The 23,908-nt window shown below is 37.1% G+C and overlaps 1 protein-coding gene across 9 annotated transcripts in view; it reads left to right on the plus strand.

Annotated features, from left to right (window-relative positions):
- The window catches only part of PCLO (piccolo presynaptic cytomatrix protein), a 324,030-nt gene that overhangs the window by 16,514 nt on the left and 283,608 nt on the right, over window positions 1–23,908 (plus strand). For all 9 annotated transcript variants that reach the window (XM_042053722.1, XM_042053717.1, XM_042053700.1 and 6 more), the window contains exon 3: window positions 2,366–3,760. In XM_042053722.1, the coding sequence (XP_041909656.1) occupies window positions 2,366–3,760 (1,395 nt within the window). The remainder of the gene's footprint in view (window positions 1–2,365; window positions 3,761–23,908) is intronic.

The raw sequence follows: 23,908 nt of genomic DNA on the forward strand, positions 1-23,908 counted from the left end.
ATTGGAATCTGCACGACTTAAATGTAAGAATTATTCAAACTATTCATTTTTTAGCCCCATCAGCCCTACAGCTACTTCATTTGAGGCTTTAAAGGTGGTGTAGTGACTTTAATTTAGATTTCCTGGAAGCTGAATGACAGACAACAGGTAGGCACCTTTTATTGCCGTGGTGTCAAAAAGAAGCAGAAGCAGTGAATCCCTGTGGAAAGTGCATTTTTCAAATATCTGTAAAAATTCTGTGGATAGAGGAAAAAGCCATTCCTTACTAAGGTCCATTAGAAAGCTCCTCACAGGATTTTGTCTTTCTCCACTGTAGAGTGGAGCCTACCTCCCGAACATAAGAAATCTTAGTTTCTTTGCCAAGCCAGACCACTGTGACAGCTTGGTCTTTGATTACACTTAAACCCTATAAAAACCTTAAGGATTCATCCAGAAATGGTATTAGTATGTATCTTAATTAAATTATGTTACTAATATCTAAAATCAGGTAAGGGAAGTGATCACTAATCAAACAAAATGGGAGTTAAGCTAAATGTAATCCTTGCTCAAATCCTCTGTACAGGTCTGAAATTAATTCCTTTCATAATTCAAGGCAGAGCTTAAATATGTGTTCCAGGTTTTTTTCAGTTGTTTCCACTTTTTAACAGTCATTTGCTATATGGTTTGCAAATAGATCACAGAACTGTTTAAACAATCTAAAAAAAATTGCACTGAAAATGGAAGATAAGAGCAGCCTTATTACGAATGGTAACTTTACAGCTGAGGCCAAAATTTGGCATCGCCATGTGGAGCTGTTAGTAATAGTGAATTTATATACCAGAGTGTGTTTTTAAACCATGTTTATCAGAATAATTGAATTAACTGTGTTTTAGGGGGCTGCATCCAACTCTTAATTTTTGCTGCTGCAAAAATCCTAGGCTGGCAAGGCACACCAAAGTAATGAATTCATTGCCTCATTCCATGACATCAGAGCTCTTTCCTTCCAGTGAGCTCCAATATTACACAGACAAAATCTTTCTTTGCATGTAGTGCCTCTATTTGTTCCATGGTGTGTGGTAGAGATTTCTTAGCATCACAGAATCATTTATGTTGTAAAAGATATTGAAGATCATTGAGACTTGAGTGAGGAACAGCATCCAGGAATCTTCACCCTTAAGGGAAAAGAGACTTATGTTGAGTGTTTTCCCTACCTGCAGTTCCCTCTGTTGCAGTGGTGCATGCAAATGCTGTAGCTGGTACCCTGCATTTCACACACAGACTAAAGAATAGGAGAAGAGCTACAGGTGACCTGCTTAAATATCTGCTTGCAGGTGCAGGCCCATGGGACTCTGTACCATATTGAATGGCATTTTTGCTGCCTATAATGTTTCTGCTAGTGATAGAAAGTGTGGAAGGTAGCACGTGACCACATGTTTTAGGCAGTTTGATCCTTTCTCAGATGGGGAAGCTGGGCTTTTCTGTCTTACCAGAAATATGATTTCCCTCTAATGTAATACTGCTTGGAATGACAAAAAATGTTTTGAAGTTGTGAGGTACTGTAATTGATGAGAAGCATGGGTGAATACATTATTTGCCTTACTCCTTCTCCTCTGTGTGAAAAGAGGGGCCCATTGTATAGAGAGGTATAGTAATTACCCTAGAAACTTCTAATAACAGAGGGGTTTTGGGAAACCTAATTATGGCTCTTGAAATACCATCAGGGCTCAGGCAAAGCTCCTCACTGATTTTGGATGAAGACTTGCCCTCTGAAATTGGTGGTAAAGCATAAGTCTGTGTTATTATAAACATAAATGTAAACATAATGCCAGTTTACACCTCTGTGCCCAATTCATTGGATACATATGTACTGCCAATACCTGTGCTCTGTAATTTAAACCATTACCAAAAGCATAAGCTGTGTGAAAGAGCTTGATAGATGTATGCTTAAAGATAATTATGCATTTACTGTGTTTTAATTCTGATTATTGTTTTCTGTCAGCAGACTTGATGTGTTAAACTATTTTAGCAATATTTGTCATTATTCTGGCAAATCATTGCTGTAAATGAATCACTGCTAGGTCCCATGAAATTCCAATGCATTTTTTTCATTCTGTTGGGTTTTCATCCTCCAATATTCAGCTGTGTGTAAACTGAATGTGAAACCATTAGAATCATGGGTTCAGTGATAGCTTGACTCACAGCAACGTGGAGAAGAATGAAAATAATCAGCTGTGCATGTTAATTGCAAAACATTATTAGTGATATTTCTCCCTTTTTACACAGAAGTTTCAAATATTGCAGCAAGTCCTATATTAGAATAACTTACTATTATGTTTACTTTATTAACTTTGTCTTATCTTAATTATAATGCCTTTATTTTTTTCAGATCAGTGAATGGCTCTGTTTAAACTGCCAGATGCAAAGAGCATTAGGAGGTGACCTAGCAGCAGGTCATGGTCCTGGGCCACAGCCACCTGCACCCAAACAGAAGACACCCATTCCACCTTCAACAGCTAAACCATCTCCCCAGCCACAGCCTGTTCAAAAGAAAGATATTACTTCAAAACCTGATCCTTCACAGTTAGCAGATCCAAAAAAACCTCCACCACAAAAAAAGCAAACCCCCTTGCCTGGGTCTCCCCCTGTAAAATCAAAACAACCCCGTGCAGAGCCCACTGAGATCTCCCAACAAACCAGAGATGCCACTCCAAAATCTGATCAGGTCAAGCCGACACAGGCTGAAGATAAGCAAAAACAGCCCAGTGTACAGAAGCCTACAGCAGACACTGTATCTACCTCTGCAGCTCTAGAGCAGAAACAGGATTTGGCAGGTCCCAGACCACCAACTCAGCAGAAAGTGACAGACTCCCCAAAGCCTGAGCTAGCAAAGCCGTCGCAGGACACACATCCAGCCGAGGATAAACCAGATTCCAAACCTGTTCCACAAGTGTCTCGGCAGAAGTCAGATCCCAAGCTTGCGTCTCAGCCTGGGGCTAGACCAGATGCTAAAGCTCAAAAGCCTGTTGAGCCAACACAAACAAAAGATGATCCTAAAAAGTTACCAACAAAACCAGCCCCAAAGCCTGATACAAAAGCAGCTCCCAAGGGCCCACAAGCAGGGGCAGGACCCAAGCCAGGGCCAGCACAGCCGGCACCTCAGCCGCAGCCACCTCAGAAAACTCCGGAGCAGTCGAGGCGTTTCAGCCTTAATCTGGGAGGCATCACTGATGCCCCTAAGCCTCAGCCTACAACGCCACAAGAAACAGTTACTGGGAAACTCTTTGGATTTGGAGCTTCATTCTTCAGCCAGGCCTCAAATTTAATTTCCACAGCGGGTCAGCCAGGGTCTCAGACATCAGGCGCCCCTCCTGCAGCAAAGCAGCCCCAGCCTCCACCACAGCCTCCTGCCCCTCAAACAGCCCCCAAAGAGACTGGTCAGGCTCAGCCTCCTCCAAAAGTTGTTCCTGTAAAGAAAGAAGCCAAGCCTCTTACAACTGAAAAATCAGAGCCATCAAAAGTGGATAGTGTTTTAACTAAAGGATCTGATTTAGAAAAGAAACCTGGTTTGGCTAAAGATAGCAAGCCTCAGGCTGCTGAAGCTAAGAAACCTGATGGGCTGTTGGAACCAGACAAAGCCAGCCAGCCTGAAATGTCTTGTCCCCTTTGTAAAACTGGACTAAATATTGGTTCTAAGGATCCCCCCAACTTTAATACCTGTACCGAGTGCAAGAAAGTTGTGTGCAATCTCTGTGGATTTAACCCAATGCCGCACATAGCCGAGGTAAGGCGACGGAGTCTGTGTTTACCCTGTATTCCTACCTACAGGCTCCCTGTGCTGTGGAGACATAAATAGCTGGGGTTTAGCTATTGAATTGTTAAGAATTTTTCTTGAGCATTTCCTCATCTGAGGTCTTTTAAAATTAAGGACCTGTGTTGTATGAAGATACATTTCAGAGACCCACTTGTCAGATAGTACTTCTGATGAATTTTTGGCATATGAGGAGGTCTGGTATAGGTGGTTGCTAGGGCTTTGAGACATAAGCAGATATGGTTATCAACTCCTATGAAATTGGTGCTGCTATGACACAGCAAACTACTGTACTTTCAGTCTAAGCTTCTTTTTGATATACTTCCGTGTTGTCTGCTAACATGTACTTGTTTAATCAGTGCCTCTGATTCAAAAAACTATTGAATGAAGGAATGTGTTAATTCTTAGTCGTTGCCCTTCCCTCCTGTTTAGTATATCCCCAAATTTATTCCATTCATCTTATTCTGGCTCTGGAGTCTTTGCATATGCTGATGCGCTCATTAGGAAGGTTGAAGTTTGAGTGATATCTGTGTGGTGAAAGATATAATTTTTTGGCAAGAACAATGAAAGGCTCATAAAGTTACTTCATTCATTAAAGACTGTCACTTTGAAAGTGCTTTTTTCTGTGATTGCCTGAGACAGCTACTTATATTTAAAAGAATTACACGACTTATTTTCAACAGTTTCCTCACATTGCATGTTTTTACCCACTTCTTTTCTCCATGTAATTTCTTTTTGACAGGGGATTGGAAACTTTATACTAGCTTAATTGAAAGGTGGAGGCACATCTTATTTGCCCTATGAATTTGGCAGATTTAATTGAACAGAAGCAGACCACTTAAAAATACTTGTGAGCAGTTGAAATGCTTAAGTTGGTCTGTGCAGCACATGAAGACTGTGGTTGTCAATGCTCTGCCTTTAAAATCTGAATGAATAAATGACAAATGCCTGCCAGGGTTAAAGGATATCACATCTCTGCCTTAAGGTGAGAATAAATGTGGGAAGAAATAGCACACTGCAGGGAACATGCTGCTTATGTTGTTTGCACATGCTCTTTGCTATGGATTATTTTCTGGAATATACTGTTATTTGAGAGGTCTTTGTCCTACTATAATAAGCACATTTTATCCAATTCATGAATGTGTTGTCTAATGCACTTGGTCACTTAGGTCAGAAAGAAGGGCCTGAAAATGCAGGAAGATTGATCAGTGATTGAAAATTGATTTTTAACATTGTTTATGCACTGAATACCATCAAACACACACAATGCTTCATCATTGCCCAACTGTGTGTAAGCACACACACACTTTTGTGGGTTTAAATGTGAAAAATGCATATGGCTTTTTTCAGATGCACGCTAGTATGCATACACAGAGTACCATGGAAACAAGATGTGTGAGTTCTGGTGAAATGCTGCTCAAATGACAACTACATAAGTCCTGGTGCATGACTTGCCTTCTTAGAGTTGACTTAGTTGTGATGGTGTGAGCCTGCCTTGTGGTGTGCAGACAAGTTTCCTGGAATTCTTCTGGTTAGGATGAGAAGGCTGGTACTCAGTTTCTGTTTTTCCATCACTGTTTTTGTTAGAAGATTCTCTCTTTTTCTGTTCTTTAGAATATGCAGAGCTTGAAATATGATTGATTTTCCTAATCTGACTTCCTCATGCCTTTCTTTGTTTCTCTTTTGGTTCCTGCTTGCATTTTCTTCTTCCTTGTACTACACATTTCCACCTCTGTCCACATTTTCTGCCTTGCCTTCTTTTTTCCAATCAGTTTTGCTAAGAAGTGTCAACTTACTTTTCCTTCACAACAGGAGGTGGTTTAGTTGGCTGAAGGCATCCTGACTTTTCTTTGCATAAAGATTGGACAGACAGAGCATCTCCCAACTGAGCTGTGTAAATAATGTATTTATGCTCAGATAGCAATTCTTTCCCTGGATGCACAGTATGTAGTATATTGCTTTTACATGACAGAAACATGATGGTGAGAAAATAGTTTATGCTCACTTGCATACTCTTTTTGTCCACCAAGTTCTTCTAATGTGTTCAGTACCATATTGGAGGTTTTATTTACTTGTCTCTTTCTTTGGGGGTTAGGAAGGAGAAATAGAAATGCTTTTTAAAATTGGTCTTTCTGGTGGTTTTCTACCTAATTCTTTTATTTCTATACTGTGTAATCAGATAAAAAATAAAATTCCAGAAGCTACATGCCTTCTTGGCCCCAGAAGTGATTTTGGATGAACAAACATAATGCATCTTAAACATAATTTTAGTTTTTCTTTGGGCCTGCAGATGTATCACAGTTATTCTGACAGTTGCTTCTGTGTCATCTACAAGTTGTTTCCTCAGTAATGGCTGAAAATGAGTGGAGTTTTATTGTCTGAGTGATGGCTAAACCCTTGTTGCCAACAAAGCTTATATTAGGCTACATGATAAGGATCAGTCCGATGGAACAGAGAAACCAGTGTTTCACTCTCAAATGGAGAGGAGAATCTGTGGGCACTTCTACCTTAAGATCTCTCAGCAGGGAGTTTTTTCCAGCCAACATGCTGCGGTACTGCAAGACATGGCTGAGAGTTCTTTTAAGGGAAGAAGGTGCTTTCTTACAGTGGCAGTTGTTTGTTCTTGTGTGTATGTGACAGAAATAACTTTAAAAAATGTCTTAGAGCTTCTGCAGTCAGTCCTCTGATAACCCCTCTACTGCAGAAAATAGAACTAGACTCTTACCTAGTCAAAATCAACAATATGCTATTTACTTCAGTGAAGTTGTTTTGATTTGTGCAGGCAGAGAATTAGGCTAGAATACTTTTTCTTAAAATGAGCTGACTGTTCTTTTTCTCCCTGATTTGTTGATACAACAGTCAAGCAGTTATTTACTTAAATGGTAATTTATCCATGATGCAAATAGCCACAAACGATTAAATAAATGACACTTGATACATTTCAGAGACCCACAGGACCATGGGAGCCCTAGTGCATTAGCAGGCTCCTTATTCTGCCATTTGCTCAATGGGGAGGAGAACTGTTTACCAGCTCTGTAATTAGCTTTCCAGCTCAGGTGGTTCGAGCAGCTCTATTTTTAGTAACAAAGCACAAGATCACAACTGCTGAAGCCAGAAATGAAATGTGTGGCAACGACCATTTTGTGCTTTTAAAACCCAGTGAACTGTTCAGAATATTGAGCAGGAGCAGAGATGGTTGTCTATAATGTAATTAAGTACGTTGAGGTCAGGAATATAGAACCTGTGATCAATTAATGTAGTAATAAAACATTTTAAAAAAAGATGATTTAAAAGCTAAACCAAGGAAAAATAAGATAATCCAGATTTTTAGATTGTATATGGGCAATAAGAAGGATAACATCTTTATAATAGAGTCACGTTATGAACAGAGAGAGCTGAAAATGTGAAGTGTGTATATGTGACCATGCTAATGGATTTAATCTAATAGAACTGCCAGGAGAACAACAGAAGCACTTTTTAGTCTACTGATAGCTATAAAATTACGTGGAAAGGTACGAGGAAGTAAAGAATGTTCCCTGTGTGAAATAAATTACTGGGGCTGCAGAAAGGAGAGAATTTTTAAATGATGGAGAAGGACAGGGGGGACTGGGAAAGACACATCGTATCTCTGACTTGCTAAGGATTTTTTGTTTGAAAAAGATGTAATCTGTTAGATATGTGATCAGAATAGATAATATAAACAATTTTAGAGTGATATTTCTTAATATGTTTATTACAGCACATATAGTCTGTATGAAATTGTTTTACATTGGTGGATACGATGGCAGGAGTCTATAAAGATTGATGGTTGCTGTCCCATCTATATTCTTATATATCTTTTTTTTTATAAATAAGTGTATAACTTTGTAAAAGAATTTACATGTTTTTCTGATAACTCATTTTTCCACTCCTACTTACTAGACCTAACTAAATAAATACTTTTTCCTTGTCCCCACATACTGTCACCAGAAGGCAAAGCAAAAATATAAATGATTTTTTTTTTAAGTAATCACAGTGCTATCATTAAACTCCATAGTGTAATCAGGTGAAAAATTGGTACCTTCCTCTCTAGTAGGAACTTCTAGATGTAGCAATAAATAGCATTTTGGAACTGATATAAGTCTCTCTGGAGATGAAGGGAGGGATTTTGTGGTGGCACAGTGTCATATACTTGGATACATCTTGGGTTTTCTACCTCCTCCCAAAATCCTGCATAACGGGTACTGGCACAGGTGAGTGAGCACCCAGTGTAAATAATTCTGCTAGTTTCTGTTTTTCCAAGACTTCACTGATATGTGAAATGGAGTGAGGCCCTGAGGAAGTGTGACCTGATATGCAAGCTTCAAAAGTAGGCTTTAAAAAATAATTTAACCCCACCCCCTCAAACCTATACTAAGTGAATCGAACCCTGCTATTGAATACCCAGATGTACTTTGGACTTCTTAAAACAAGTGTGCCGCAACATTATAAAGAATAATCCATCTATTATTCTAATGAAAATCCCTAAAATAGTGTACTGCATCATCACTGAGGTGACACCCATTGCCCGTCTTTAATTAATTAACAGCTCTGTACTGTCATGTGTTTCCTACTTGAAAAAGCTCAGACCACTCTGCAAACTGGCAGGTTTACCTCTTATAAGAAATTCCTCTCTGCTCTCTTGTGTTTGGTGATGAGTTGTTTTGGAAACAGATGGTGTCTGGGAAACACAGTGAAGAACAATTTGCATTAAAGATACAAAGGGAAAAACAACCACTCCTTTCAGTTGCATAATTTATCTTCTCTGTTTCTTCCCTCTCCCTTTAAAGATCCTTTTAAAATTTTGATTGTAAGAGAGTGAGTGCTATTACTGTTTAATAAACTAACTAAATAATATAGAACATAATAGGGTAGCACAACTTATGAACAACTAGCACTTATGAAAATTCTTTCCATTAAATGATAATTCTTTATAATTGAGAAAATATTAAAACTACTGCTAACTATTATTTTGAAAGATAAAATCTGGCATTGAAAAACAGAGTGCATGTTAGATGATGAAAACCCCACTATATTTCTTGACAGAATGAAATTAATTTCACTCCAAATTAGGTATCCTACTTTTCTGTTTAAATTATTCAATCTGCATGATAGAAAAAAACATGAACATGGAAATATTTTTCATAACAGAATGACTCATGTCTTCTATTTTTCCTATAAAGCACATATATTGTGTATTTACAAAATAGAAGGGCTAGTGTGGAATGACTCTTTGATGGATGATTTAGTCAAAATTGAACACAGATAAATATTTTTTAAAAATTTAATGCCTGAATTCACTTTTTAAATAAGGTTGAAGGGCTTAAGCTTCATCAACAGAGTTAGATTTCCGGTATTCACATTTTAATATTCATATTTAAATTCTTAAAGACAGACAGATACTTGTAAGCATATTAGGAGCTCGTGTCCTTCTATGATGCCTCAGCTAAACCTGTTCCAAAAAGCCCAGCTTTGACCTGATGATTTTACAGAGGCCTGAACTTCTGATTTTTACACACGGCTTGAGCTGTTCCTTTTGAGCAGTGTCTAGCTTCTGTTTAAACCCCTGTGGAGTCTAGACATGGAGACCTCTTGTGGGATCTGATTTTGATGTGTCTTTGAGAATAGTTCCACCAGAGGCAGTACTTCTTGGCCTTAAGCATACCAGCTACAGTTACTTTAATAAATAATAATAAAGCCTGCTCATAGTCAAATGTGATGTGGTGGTGGTTAGCCAAGTTTATTTCTTCTTCAACGATATTATATGCAAAATACAGATCTGCAGATAGATATGGAACTTCAGGACTCTTATCCTCAGCTCAGGCCGTGGTACAGCCAAGCTTCTTGTCTCCCAATTTCCTCCAAGACCCCACAAGTCTGCACTTAAGTTTCAGCAGAGTGAACAGCTGCATCCAGATAACCTATTCAGTAGATGTCCTGTGATGGTTTTGTTTGAATTCCTCATCACTGTAGAGGGAAATGAAAACATCCCTACTTTCTCACAACTTTCTCTGAACAGGTGTCTTGCAGTTCAGTAGGGCTCCTTGGTCCAGAGAAAATTATACACTAATGCAGTTTCATTTTTTGGCAGTCAGGTTTGATGGTTATTTCTGAACGTGGTCTTGGGACAGTATTTGAAAGCAAGGCATCTTAGATCTCCACGGTTATTAGTCAAGGCATTCATTACAAGACTGCATTCTTGTTAATTTTCCTTTTCAGTATTTATGACCATAAAATTAGGTTTTGTTTTTTTCCCCCTGAAATTAAATTCAAGGAGTGAAGATTGGTCCCATTGCTCAAAGTAATAGTGTGACCTTTGGAAGGACTATTACCATGATTAATTGGCTGCTATTTGTTTTCTTTATTCTACTCTCTAAAAGTTTCCAAATTACCTCTCTGAACAAAGAACTCCATTGAAACCAACAATGAGATACAGACATAAAGCCATGTAAGGCCAGATGGCTTTTATTAATGTTGGTAATGGCTACCGATGGTGTGAAATCCAAAGGGATGTCTATAGCAGCACTGCTGCTGGCACCCACAGCTCCTGTCTATCTGGCTATTCTTCATCCACGTGGAATTCATTTGCAATGAATTCTTTACTTATATACACTTATTCCATCTTAGATGCCTTTGCATTTTTGAAAGAGAAAATGCTTAGGCAAGCGATTAATGCAGAGCTCTTAGTGTTGATTTTTGTGTGTGGTTTATTTTTCTCCTGTGCAGATAGTTTACAGACTAATGTATTAGAGACAGTCAAGGTGGAGTCACAAATCTAAAACAGATTATCAGGAAAATTACTGACCTGGCCTTGAGCCAGGTGATTTTCTTCTCTGTTACTTCATTAGAAATTTGGTTGGTTTCCCATTATTGAATGAGGAAGAAGTCTTTTGAAAGCTAAGCTGGTATTAATTGTTCGAATTTTTGCACTCAACTTTATAATAGTAATTTAAAGATAATTTATTTATTGAGATAAAGGTATTTCATGTTTTTCTCTTCCATTACAGAAAAATACATTTTTTTCATGTTTTATTGAGAAACAAAAATGCTTAATTTAGAGACTTTAAATATTGCTGTGAGTTTTAGTTAATTTCAATAAAAGACCCAGTCATCCACTTCCAGATTTTCATAAGCAAACAAACAAAATCTACTGTATGTAAAGTGCCTTTTTTTTTTTTTTTTTTTTTTTTTTTTTTTGTGCCCAGGTAAGACATTACATTCTATCTGGTCACATTAATCATATGTGGAGACATTGTCATAACTTGTGCGACCATAAAAATATAAAACATTTAGCTTTTTATAAGAACCCTTACATAGTTTTGGTGTTCCAAAAGATTCCCTATAGGGGGAGCTTCAAATGAATTTTTTTTTTTTTTAATTTTCCAGGAATATGAAGAGCTGATGCTCTTCCAAGGAACAAATGCTATAAATAGCATTTTGAAAATGCTATTACAGCATTTTGAAAAATATCTGAGGATTTTATATATCTGAAACCAGGATATTTTTCCCTGCATATTTGTTACTCTGATCGACAGTAGTCGGACCGATAGATCGTGTAGTATTTAATAATATTCTGAGAAGACAGTACGCTGTCAATTTAAACATTTGCATACATTTTGTGATCCCATTTCTTGAAGAACAAAGCTATTTATGTTAAAAATTTCATGTCATTTCTGCTGACCAAAAGCCGAATGTTGTCACACCACAACAGTATATTAGTAAAGAAAGGTCAACATTTCACACAAAGAAATTCTATAAAATCACTTGTTTTCCACTACTGTGGGGTGATTTTAAACTTAATGGTATAGCATGAGCATAATCAAAGTAATTTTGCAACTAATTTTAACTGTTTGTAGGAAGTGCGACCAGCTGTAAAAATAAACCTTCAGATGTAAAGCTAGAGATGAAATGAGCAAGAGGGGGCACTTACCTGATTTCTATTTGTATTCTACACATTAATATTTCCCCCAGAGTAGTGGAAAGATTGTGTCATTTAAAGAGACAGTGGCCAGTAATTATTTTTAGTATTTCTGAAATGCAAATAGTTCAGTGGACCAGAATGAGAACAAGCCTGGCTTTAGATTTAATGTTATTTATCTAATAAATTGATTTCACCAGTATTACTAAGAGTAAGGATGGAGGCTGAGGGGAACCTAAGCCATTATATAGTAGTGGAAAGGCGATTAGATTCATGCCAGTAAGCTGCTGGAGATGCTGTCTAGCAGCATTTGAAACGGGAGGTCGCAGACTGATGTTGAAGAGGGGGATTAGCTGCTGCTGAACCATTCTGGCTGAATTTTGCACAAAATGCTGGTGAGTTGGGAGGGAAAGGGGGAAAATACATATTTTTGCATCACTAGGGGGGAAAAAAAAAACGTAAGAGCCAGTAGGCTGTATCAGACCAGAGCACTCACTGAGAAGAATGATGAGGTGTATTAGTTTTCCATCTGTGTTTTATAGGTTAATGAAATTACTCAGACAGTGAGGTAACTTAGGCTTCTAAGGACAAGGCTTGAAAGACCATCTGGTGGTCTTCTGTTTTTAGTGTTTCTAGGTTAGTAAATTTCTTTGTTGTTGTTGGGGTATTTTTTTCCTTTCTTTTTTTCCCTTAGCAAACAGCCTTCACATTGGAAATGGTCCAGCTGTCATATATAGAGATTAGAAATTGAACATACAAAATCTTGTCCTTAAGTATACCATTCTAATGTGTGTAGTTACTTTTTTTGAGAAGATTTTGTGGTTACCTGAATAATTGTTCTAAAAACTCCAAATGTATTTGTAATAATTTTTTTTTTTTTGAGATTTCTGGCCATATTCCTGACATCCATAAGAAGTATATTGTTGTGATTTGTTTGGTTTTACAATAGCATTCTCATAATTGCACATATTTGCAAATACAGGAGTACACTGAAGATGTTGACATAACTCTGATCCTCATCAGTAGTTGTCAATACAAATACCTGAGGCTTTTTTTTGAAGTGTCACTTCTGTAATTGGTCTTAAGTTTTTGTATCTTCCCTTTTATATGAGAAGAAAAAATGTATTTCTTTCTGATTGCTGACAAACTCTTAGCTATTGTCTTCAGGATAATAGTTAGTAACTATATTTTTGTACATTTAGAGTGTGATATTAAGTCCTTTATTGTCTGAAAAAGCTGTCACATATGCCTGTTCCTATTCTTCACCCTCCCCCAAACCAACACACCAACTCTTAAATGTCTATATACATATTATTTCCCCACAGCAATTCATGAAACATTGAACTCTGATTTAGTACAAGAAAACCAACCTGGGCACATACCCAACTTCAGATGCTCTCTTCTTGCTTTTGAATTACAGTCGGAAAAAACTGGAATATTTGACATACTTGTTATTTCTTAATTTTTTTGTACTGAAATATGCTCCAAATTGATGCTTGTTTGCTCAAAATTCAATTTGACACTAAAAATTGGCTAAAGCAGTAAAGTTTCAACGTATTTAACCTTCTGGCTCTTGTTTTTGGAGTTTCATAAGAATTTCTGTATTTCTTTTAAAGTCGGAAGTGGACATTGGATTAAAGATTCAGCACTATCTCTAAAAGTATTTGTATTTTTGTAAAGTTTAATTCTAACTATAGAAAGGCAAGAATTCAGAATAAAACCAAACTGTGCTTAGATTTTTCTTTTTAAAAGTGCAATGTATTTTCTACTTAATGTGACTTAAGGTTGATGTCACGGCATGACATTTGTAAGACTGAGAAATTGTAGGCTTTGTACTCATTACAGAACAAATTAAACAGGACTGCCTCTTTCATGGGCTTTGTATGTGCACCTTTGTGCTGACCTACAATGCACTTCTGTTTTTTCCTGACTCAGTCATAGCCAAGAACACTTGCATTGTGCTGTGCAGTGAATTTTTAAAAGTCGTGTACCCAGTATAGCTGGGACTCAATTACACTGTTATCCCAGACCTCTAAAGAGGAAGAGCACTGCCATTTTTCTTCTATATCACCTATCAGCAGAAGGATCTCCTGATCAAAATATGATCTCTCATTTGATTTGGCATCTTTTTGATACTTTATCTGTGCTGCTTCTTCTCCAGACCTGTAAGAATTGTTTTAGTGCTCTGTCACCCTTCAAATGACAAATCTTGGCAATGTTTTTTCATGAGGTGCAATGAATGCACATTGTAGCTAAAGGAACTTAGGTTTGAATCCATAATGTTTTACAATTAGTTACAGACATAATTAGAGGCTTCAGTGAAATTCATACTCATCCGTCCCCTTCCTTTCTTCTGTATGCTATTGGTAACTGGAATCAAGAGAAGTTCAGCTTTAGTATGGTGAATCGGCCTGTTCCAGGTGTTGGTCTAAGGTCTGACACACTTTCCCTGATGAGTTCCTTAAGCGCATTTGAGTTTGGTCCTTGATGGCTTTCCAGGATGAAATGAAGATATATTTGATGCTGTAAGGATCTGTATGTCTTTAGTACCTATAAAGGGCAAGGTGATGCTCATGGGATGTTCCAAGAGTTGAACTTTGAACCTGATCTGTATGTCTGGAACATTTATATTTGAATCAGTTCAGCTAAATGTTACATTCTACTTTCTCCTCCCCCTAAATCAACTTCCTTTCCATACATGCTGAAAGAGGTTTTTTTATATTTGAAATTGTTATTTTCTTCTATTAACTATGGGTCTCCTTTGTCTTGTCATCTTTTACATTAAAGGTTTTCATTTTTTAAGTGTCTCTTTTTGCTCCAAGGCAGTGGAGGAGAAAAAAAATGCAGGTTTAATGAGGTAAATTCATTAGTTATTAACTGGTTTTCCAGCTTCAGAACTTCTGTTATTTCATCCTGAATCAGTATATGCATTTTTTAAACTGTAAGGCCTTAAAAACACCCTGTAATTTACAGAGCTTTGAAGCATCTTGCAATGAAAATTTGTTTAGTAATGATCTATTTTCTGAACCTCTATGTGAAAACAGTTAATCCCTATGTTCCAATAGGATTTATGAGGTGTTTCATGCTCTTAAATAATGTTTCGTTAGGATGACTTTTCCATATAGAATTAGTAATTCTCTACAAGCACACAATCTGTATTTTTTGATCTAAACTTGTTACTCAAAAATAAGTAGTCATTTGCCTTTTAGATCCAGGGATATGACATCAGAAATGATGTGTTATCACTAGAATGAAAATCTACTAGAGCAGATATTATAAATTCATAATTAGTAGCAAACAGTTATTGATATATTACAGTTATAATGGGAATCAGGGTGCATGGTTGTATCCAGCATGCAGGATACAACTTTCAGAGCACGTCAAGGAAAATTTACTCTGATTTTCTTTCTGAATCTGAAGCTATGATAGTGATTACCTTTCTTGAATGGCTTTTTCCCCTCAGTTTGCTTTATTCCAATTGACACGTTCTGTCCTTATGACTTGGATTAATTCTGTGTGCATTGCAGGGTATTAATATCCCTTTAAATTAGTTTCCTATTGCTTACATAGATTGTATAAAAAGTGGCCTCATAGTCTGTGAGGAATCATTGAACAGCATTTAATTTCTTCCAGGACTAAAGTATGTCCGTAGTAGAAAAGAGGAGAAATCAAGGTGTCCCTGCAATGGTAATTCAGTTTCTTCTGCACAGGTTCCTCTCTTTATGCATTGGAATCTTCTTTACACAATTCAGGGAGAGGAATGCCGGTAGACTGCCACTGTTTTGAGAAGGTCATAGTTTGAATTTTTAAGTACCACATATGTACTTGCTGATAAAGTAGGGTCAGGTACTCGGTGGTGGAAACTAGTGATTCCCCTGGCACACCTTCTAAGAACTTTCACATTTTTGAATGTACCTTATGTGTACAGTTTCTGTTCACATAAAAATATTTATTTCTGCTGACAGGTCTCCTCTTCTTGGCACCACTTATTTCTTTGCATTTGACTTCAAATGTGTTGTACGAAATTTGTCTGAGAAGAGATACATCTTGAATTTTGTGTTTGAAACACTACTACTCCTATAGTATCATTCTCTTCTTTTCAACTTTTATTTTCAGCCATTTAAAGCAGTCATTTTGATTGCCTGTTTTCCACTTGATAGTGAAGTTAAATGTGTGAACATCATATTTAACTACCAAAAAGTAAGATCCATTTTTTAAAACATTAAGAGAAATGAAAAAAAAAAGGCAAGTGGAAAGAAGGTGCTGGCAGAAAGATGATGATTTGCAAGTTAGTGCAATAAAAAATAATAAGTCCAGTTAACAAAAGTGTATTTCCTTGCAGTTATTTTCCTTATATCTCCTGAATGTACCAAACTAGAAGCCAGTGCTTCTGCATGGAAGAATATGGCAGACGGAATTATTTCTATGCAAGTATTAAAAAGAAGGGCTCTACATTTTCTGTGTCATAATTTAGTTTTGGGCTTCAGTCCCTATGCTGTCTATTCTTAGCATCATAAAACATAATGGAAGTATTTAGAGATTCAAATGCATAGATTCATGCTGTATATCACTTCCTTATGTATCTGCAGATGGTGTGTATATTTTTGCATATTGGATTTTATGGTGGTTAGAATACATTTGATGGGATAAATGTAGGGAAGTGCAAAGATTCATTGCAAGTGATTCATTCAAAGACTTACATGTATCTTTTGTAAGCTGCTTGGTTTCCAATGAAGACTCTGAACCATTATCTTACTTTATCACTACTTCTTTTTAACTTTGATGGAATTTTTTTTCTTGTTCAGTCAAAAAGGCTGGGAGTCTGATCTATTAAATGCTTGGATGCTTGATGTTGAAAGGTTTATCTATATGTATGAGCAGAATAAAATCAAGTAAGACCTTTTAGTGCATAGAAACAGAATACAGGAGGTCCATTTTTCTAAGGTTTTTGATTGAGACCCCAGATGAGCACTGCAATGTAATGGCAAGTGAAAGCAGTGTATGTTTGAATTATGCATGACCTGCGAATATAAAGGCAGAAAGTTTGCAGACTTAGTCACAGGAATGGATTTCAATGATCAGTCACAAGTTGATCCGTTCAATTAATCAGGATTTTTTCCCTGGGCTCAGTAGAGTTTAAAAGTCATGAAATTCCCAAACTCTGTTCTTGAAAACAGACTTTCTTCATAATATCCAGTTTTTAAAACTTCTTCCCACAGGAAGCTACTAAAAGGGAAAGATGAGTCTCTAAGTACAATATGGGGGGTACTCACTGGGAGAATTGTCTTAACTTTTGCAGTGGCCTTCATTCTTCATCATAGGTGGAAAATTTATGCAACCGACAGCTTGTAAACTAGACAGATGTGTTGAAGCTATTACGGAGTGTGTATGAATGGAAAGGGAAGGCACAGCACAAGTTTCTTCTCCATTTGTTGTTTCATGAGAAGGAGATGTCCTTTGCCCATGCTGGTGTTCCACAGCATCTACTCTCATGACAAGCTGTCACTCAGCATAGTCCTATCGAGCTGTCTGAAGTAATGTGGAAGGTTAGATAAGGGAAGGAATTACAAGACAGTGATGTCTTTTAGAAGAAAGGAGTCTCAAAATTAATCAAACAGGTAACATAAATGTAATTTTCCTTCATTTATTTCTCAAGAGTTGTTGGAAATGACTCTGGTTTCAGAGAACCTGGCGCTGCTCAATCAGCATCATGTAGCACCTGTTCAAATCCATGGAAATCTATTTCTTGGTTTTAGCAGATAGTGTTGTCTGACAGGATGTGACTGAAATAAGTCAGCCTTAAGAACTAACAGAAGCAGAACTAAATACCAGTTTCAGTGCTTACTTTCTCTCTCTGGGGATATATTTTCTTAGTGGCATTTAGGATTTTAGAGCTTCATCTTCTAGACTGATTAGCTAAGTGAGAAACTTTGGCTCTCATTAGTCGTTATTTCCAGATATGTTCAAAGATATGGCACTAGAACCCTAAACATTACTTCACTAGGCTTAGAAGGATTTTCATGAAATTTCAGAAACTTACAGCTCAAGCATTAGTCTTGCAAGTAAAAAGCTTTCGCGAGAGTATCTGATCTACTTCAGCATTCTGGTTATGGGTAGGGCACTGCTATGTCCCACTCCTTTGAAGGAGTGACTTATTCTATAAGGAGCTCAGTTTGCCTGATTTAACTTTTCAAAAAGAAGGAGAAAGCTTATTAAGAAAGTAGGTGACAAACTTAGTTCTTCCTGAGTAAAGACCATTATGATGAGTGAAATCTTTCAAGAAAGTGACTTATGTGGTACCATCACTTAAAGTGATGCATGCTCGTTTTTCATGGTACTGCTCTGTTTCTATGTGCATAGATGTAGAAGTTTTGAAAATATGTAATTGGTTTGTGATTAGAAACTTTGGTCACATCCCCATATTTGCTACAGTGAAATCCAGATGTATCCTGGGCAGTTCTAGATGATTGCTCTGTACTTTTAAAGTCTTGTCTCAGGCCTTTCTAAATGTGCAGTTCTTCTATTTGCGGAGAGGGGGAGTTGCTTTTTAAGACAACAGAGCATGTTTCATATAAGAAAATACATTAAATGTGTTTTTAGTCTGTGCATATTATTGCAAGGACAAGAAAAAGATTTGAATACTACACTTAAAGAGCACACTGAAGGCATAAATTTTGAAGTTGCACTTTGAAGAGCACCAGCAATCTATAGATTGCTGAATCTGAATATAGCAACAAGATGACCAAGAGTCTGAGTCAGTGCTAATACACATTTGTCATTTATGCTTCCAATTGTATTAGTGGTGATGCTACTGAATCCTTTGCTGTCAATACTGTTAGCAGCCAACATGACCAGTCTCTGTAAATAAGGGCATTGAGGGTGGCAGCAAGACCTCATTGATGAGATGTGCACTGCAACAGCATTTGAACAGGGCAAGCAGAACAAGTGGCATGGGATGTTAGACAACTAACACAAACATTTAAATTGCAGACACAGAATGACTGAGGTTAGAAGGGACACTGGTAGGTTATCTAGTCCAACCTCCTGTTCAAAGTAGGGTCTACGAACCACACCAGGTTGCTCAGGACTTTGACATCTAGTTTTGAAAGCCTCCATGAAGAGAGGCTGCATAACATTTGTGGACAACCTGTTCCAATCCTTCAAAGTCCTTGTGGTGAAAAAAGTTCTCCATACACTTAGTTTAAACTTATGTCTGCAGTTTCTTGTCCTGTCACTGGGCATCACTTTTAAGCACCTGGCTCTGTCTTCTCCATGGTCTCCTCATAAGTAAAGTAACCTTAGGTTTCAGTTAGTTTCCCAAAGCAGACATCTGCATGCTGAACAAGCCTCTTTCCGTCATCTTCTCCTTACAAGGGAGTTTTTTGAGCCTCTAACCATCTTTGTTGTCTTTTACTGAGCTTTCTGCTGTTTGCCACTCTTTTTTGGTACTGGGAGAATGACACTGGATGTAGTGTTTAGCAGTGGGCCCATGTTTTTCTTTTCCAGACCTTTTCTTGCATATTTAGCATAGAAACTATTCTTGTTGCCCTTGATGTCCCTTGCCAGTTTCAATCCTAGGTAAGCTTTGCTTTTTCTAGACAGATGGCTGTGCAGTGTTTCTAAATTCCTTCTTTGTAGCCTGTCTAATTAGAATGCTAGTTCGGGAGTAGAGGCTGGGTTCTGAGGTCCAGGCATCCTGTCCCATGTGTGCAGCTGGTTGCTCTAATGACATAATCTTACAGCAAACACTGTGTGCAGGAATATTTTGGAAGACAGCTAGCAAGTGCAAAGAAAAATAGAAATATGCCTGTAATTACAGTGCTGTTTGGGGTTTAATGTTTAATTATATTAATGTGAACCTTCTTTGACAGTCTCCTGGTCCAGGCATAGATTGTACCTGTTATGGCAGTTTATATTTCTGATAGCCATGAGAAACCATCTCAGCTTCTCAGAGATGATAAAGCTATTGCCGCTGTGAGTCAAATTTACTTGGAAGTTAATGCAGTTGTCCATCTAAACTTTATGATGATGTCTTGTTCTTCTGCACTGATCTACTTGGCACCATTGTATCTGTCACATTTAATAAAGCTATATTCATCTTCAACTTTATTTTATGTAGGAATTGCCAGACTTAGCATATCAACACATCACATTGTATCATTGCTATGAGATCGGGTTGGTTTACCATAGCAAAGAGTTTGTTTTTCAGTGTTAAAAAGTTAGTGTGAGTTACTGTGTTTATCACTACTTATAACAATACTTATTTTCTTATCATAATATATGATCAAAATTCTGACAGATGTTCCAAGGCTGCGTGACAGAGGTGTTACTACATGTTACTATGTTAAATGACTGCTTATTTGCATTTGTTCTTTCATTATCTCTAATAGATGATGACACAGCATAGTGGGGGAAAAAAATTATATTAAACCAATGTTGTGAAAGAGACAGTTTTAATGTGGTAAACACAAAATTATCTTGACAAGCCAAAGAGACTCTGTAATATTCAACTCTGTAGCTCATTTTTAGGAAAAGAAAAAAAAAATTCCTCTTTAAACCCCAATACCTTGATGTTTAATGACGATTTATTTGTTGTGTAAACTGAAGAAGAAAGCATTTATGTGTTACTGGTCTGTAGGTATAGTTTGAATAGAAGTTGTTATTTATGTGTGGATTCAGTGTATATTTTTATTTTGATATTTAAATCCCAGATTGGAATCAGTCTGGGGGGTTGGATTGTGTGTAACAATCAGAAGCAGTGACATCCACAGTCTTTTCCATAAAAGTCTGTGGCCAGTCCAGGTCCACTTGGCTGAAGCTATTGACTCAGATTAGGAATGAAATGTTTGATTAGGCTCAAAAGTTGAGTGTCTTCTCCTGCACCAGGGCACAGCCAAGCACCATAATGCCACTTTTGCTACAGCTCAGCTGGAGGAAAGGCAGGAGCTAAAGGCGTATTTCCCACCAAGTCTGGTCCCAGGCTTAGATTTGCAAATTGCCTTGGCAGCTGTTGACCATCCTTCATTTATAAAAGGTAAGATCACCCTGAATACATATGAGTACCAGACATTAAGAAGTTAGCCAGCAGGTATGACAAGGTAGCCCCAAATCTGTGTCCACTCAGTAAGTTTTCCTGTTGTGTCATCAAATAATTTTTCTTTGTGCAAGAAGAGGGTTATCATAGAAAAGATACGTAACATTTCCGTGTGAACCTCTGAGCTGTTGTAAATCAAACAGCAGATTACAGCCCATCATTTGCTCTCATTTAAATGAGTAGGAATCTGAAGTAGCTGCACAGACACAGTAGAATTTCCCTCACATGCACCAGTTTATCTGAGAATGAAATTCAACTTTAAGTCATTAAATTCAGGCAAGCCATCTTTTTCATCCAAGTGGATGTCTGCAGCCATAGTAACTCATAACATTAGCTGTAAGTGGATTTGAACTGGGTATTTGCAACTCTTGATTCTAAAACTGACCATCCGTGGGCAATGTTTTGCATTTTCTCTTTCCAGTCATTGACTTGACTGTTTGGTCTGCCAGCTCTGTTTGCTTTCCATTTTGCTCAGCACAATCCTAGTGTGGTTTTTAAATGATACTGAAATATAAATTACGACAACAGCTTTTAAAATAGGAATTATTAAACTCTAGAAAGTCTCCATCTGGTTGTATATCAGTATACAGAATATTTGCTGCCCAGTGCCTGGTGTTCAGTAGAGAGACATTTTTGATTGTTTCCATATATCACACTCTGACCCAACTAGGAATGTAAATCATCAGAAATTATTAGGAATCTGTCTGTGGGAGATGATCACCTCTATTTTGTAGAGCCAAGACATCTGTCGATTTTCAGAAAGGTTCATTTTAGAATTTCATTATCTGTGTTTATCTAAAATGAATATGCAGATCAGTTTTGTTTGTTTATACCCATTGTTGGATACTATAATGCTTTTGCATAAAGAGGTGCTGTATAATAAATAGCTTGCTGGCAAAGGAAAAGTGTGGTCTTACGGTCAAAAAGAGGAGTTTAGATTAGTTAATCATTACTGTGCTGTGAACATAAATTCTAGCACACTCTCTGGGATAGGAAGTAGTGGGCATATGAATCCTAGATTAGCCAGAATTGTGGTGTGCTGTAATGCCATAGTGATGGACTGAAAGGCCAAGAAGTCTTTGGCAATTCATTCTTGTTTTACACAAAACATATGTCTTTGTGACTGTGGTTCAAAAACAGGCTGGTAAGTTTGAAGGGCTCCCAAGAAGCTGTAACAATTACTTTATATGTAAACAAAGAGAAGACCTCCAGAAAGGGAGAAAAATGTATTTTCAGTCTGTTTTCATGAGGAAGAGTTTAAGATCATCTTTTGCAAAGTTCTTTGAGTTTCCATTAAACATAAATAGCATAGAGCTCTTAAGGTAAACAATCCTCATTGCAAACTGAACACAGTCAATTCTAGAGAATCAGAAGAGGTGCAGGATTGAACACAGCTAGTTACTGCAACAAAGTACTGAGAATTGGTGATAATATGCTATTTATCAGTTGTATGACATGAGGAACTACTATCAGAAATGCCATGGAAATCAAGAAAAGAATAGATGCAGTTTATGTAACAGAGGTCTCAGGTTGGGTAAGACTATGGTTTGTGTTAAATGCTAAGTTCAACTAATTGAAAAAAGTGATTTTCTCCTGCCTGTGAACAGTGTAACTGAAGATGATCTCTCAGTTTAAATCTTCTCTGGCACATGGCTGAGCAAAGAGCAGAAAAGTACTATCACCTTTAGAGTAAGAACTGTCAGATTCCTGAGCAAACAACTTTCTCTTTTAGTGTTCTGAAGATTCATGTGCCACCAAATTTTGATTGGCGACACTGTTGTTTGGGTTTGCATTAGGTTGTGTTTTGTTTTTTTTTTCCATTAATAGTAGGCAAAGTCTTCATTTATTTCCATTCTTTTACCTACTGATCATCACATAGTCAAAGAAAAAGATTCTTATTTAAATCTCTTTTGGTTAAGATTTAGTCTAGCTTCAAAGTGATCTGGGGAATGGAGAAAAAATGGTAACTTTAATAAACAGAGCTCCAGGTTTCTTCAGCCAGCAACTGACCATTTTCAACATCATGTATAGCACTCATCCTAGTACCATATTACCTAAAACATCTTGGAAAACAGAAGGGGTTTTCATTGAATCAACAAATAAAGAATTACTTGTAAAAAACCCATTTCTTAACATTACATCTTCCATAGGTTGCAAAGTCTTTTCTTTGCCTTTTTTTTCCACAAAATATGACGAGACTAGGCTGTAGAAGAAGGAAATTTGCGCTCCAGGTGTTAAGGTCAAATAAAATTAATCCCTTGCAGAGCAGGTCTTTAGTCAGAGCAGTAGATCTCAACCCTTCTGTATTTTTTGAATGTTCACCTGTAAGCTTTGCGCTTGGCACTGCTTCTTTTTATGGGGTTGTGGAGACATTACAAAGATATTTTTCTTTAGTCTTCTGCTTTCACTTTGCATGTTGTTTTTCTAATGTAGAGAAGGAAAAGGTATCTTCAGGTTTATTACTTTCTCCTTTAATTCAGCTAATGTTGAGATTACAGCTGGATTAAAGCATTCCTATGCTAATAGCTATATTTATTACGCTTTTATGCATTAGCAACGGTAAATAATAGCCCCAAGACAACATCTATTCTCATTTGTCTAGTTTCATTTATGTTAATGTATAAACTGAGCTTTTGATAATCACTTACCTACTTTAAAACTTACTTCTGTGTGTTGTACTACTGGTTTTGGTTGCCAAATTATGTATCCAGGTAAGGATCTTTTTAACTTCTACATCAGCAACAAACCCAAGTCTCAGAAGAAAGTTCTCGAAATAACTCTTTCTCTGCTCTGTCTGTGCTATGTATGTCACTGCACTGTATTCCAGCATGGGATATATTCAGTCTGTTTTATCACATTTCTTGTAGTTACTGTTACATCTGTCAAATGTACTGTAAAATCTTGGCTTCATGCTAGCAATTTTCCAAGTTTTTATGGATGTATTAATTTGTTGCTTCTTTTAATTAAAACCACTGGCTCTTCACAGAAATATCCTTTCATACAAGCGCTTGTTTTTGCCTGCACATGTGAATGGGGGTAAATTGAGTCTCTCAGGGACTGGTCAGGTGTAGCTGTAGTTTATTCCCTGCTT

This window comes from Corvus kubaryi, unplaced genomic scaffold (genome assembly GCF_017639235.1).
Source record: "Corvus kubaryi isolate FWS band 111438036 unplaced genomic scaffold, C.kubaryi_AGA036_p1.0 135, whole genome shotgun sequence".
Taxonomy (NCBI): Eukaryota; Metazoa; Chordata; class Aves; order Passeriformes; family Corvidae; genus Corvus; species Corvus kubaryi.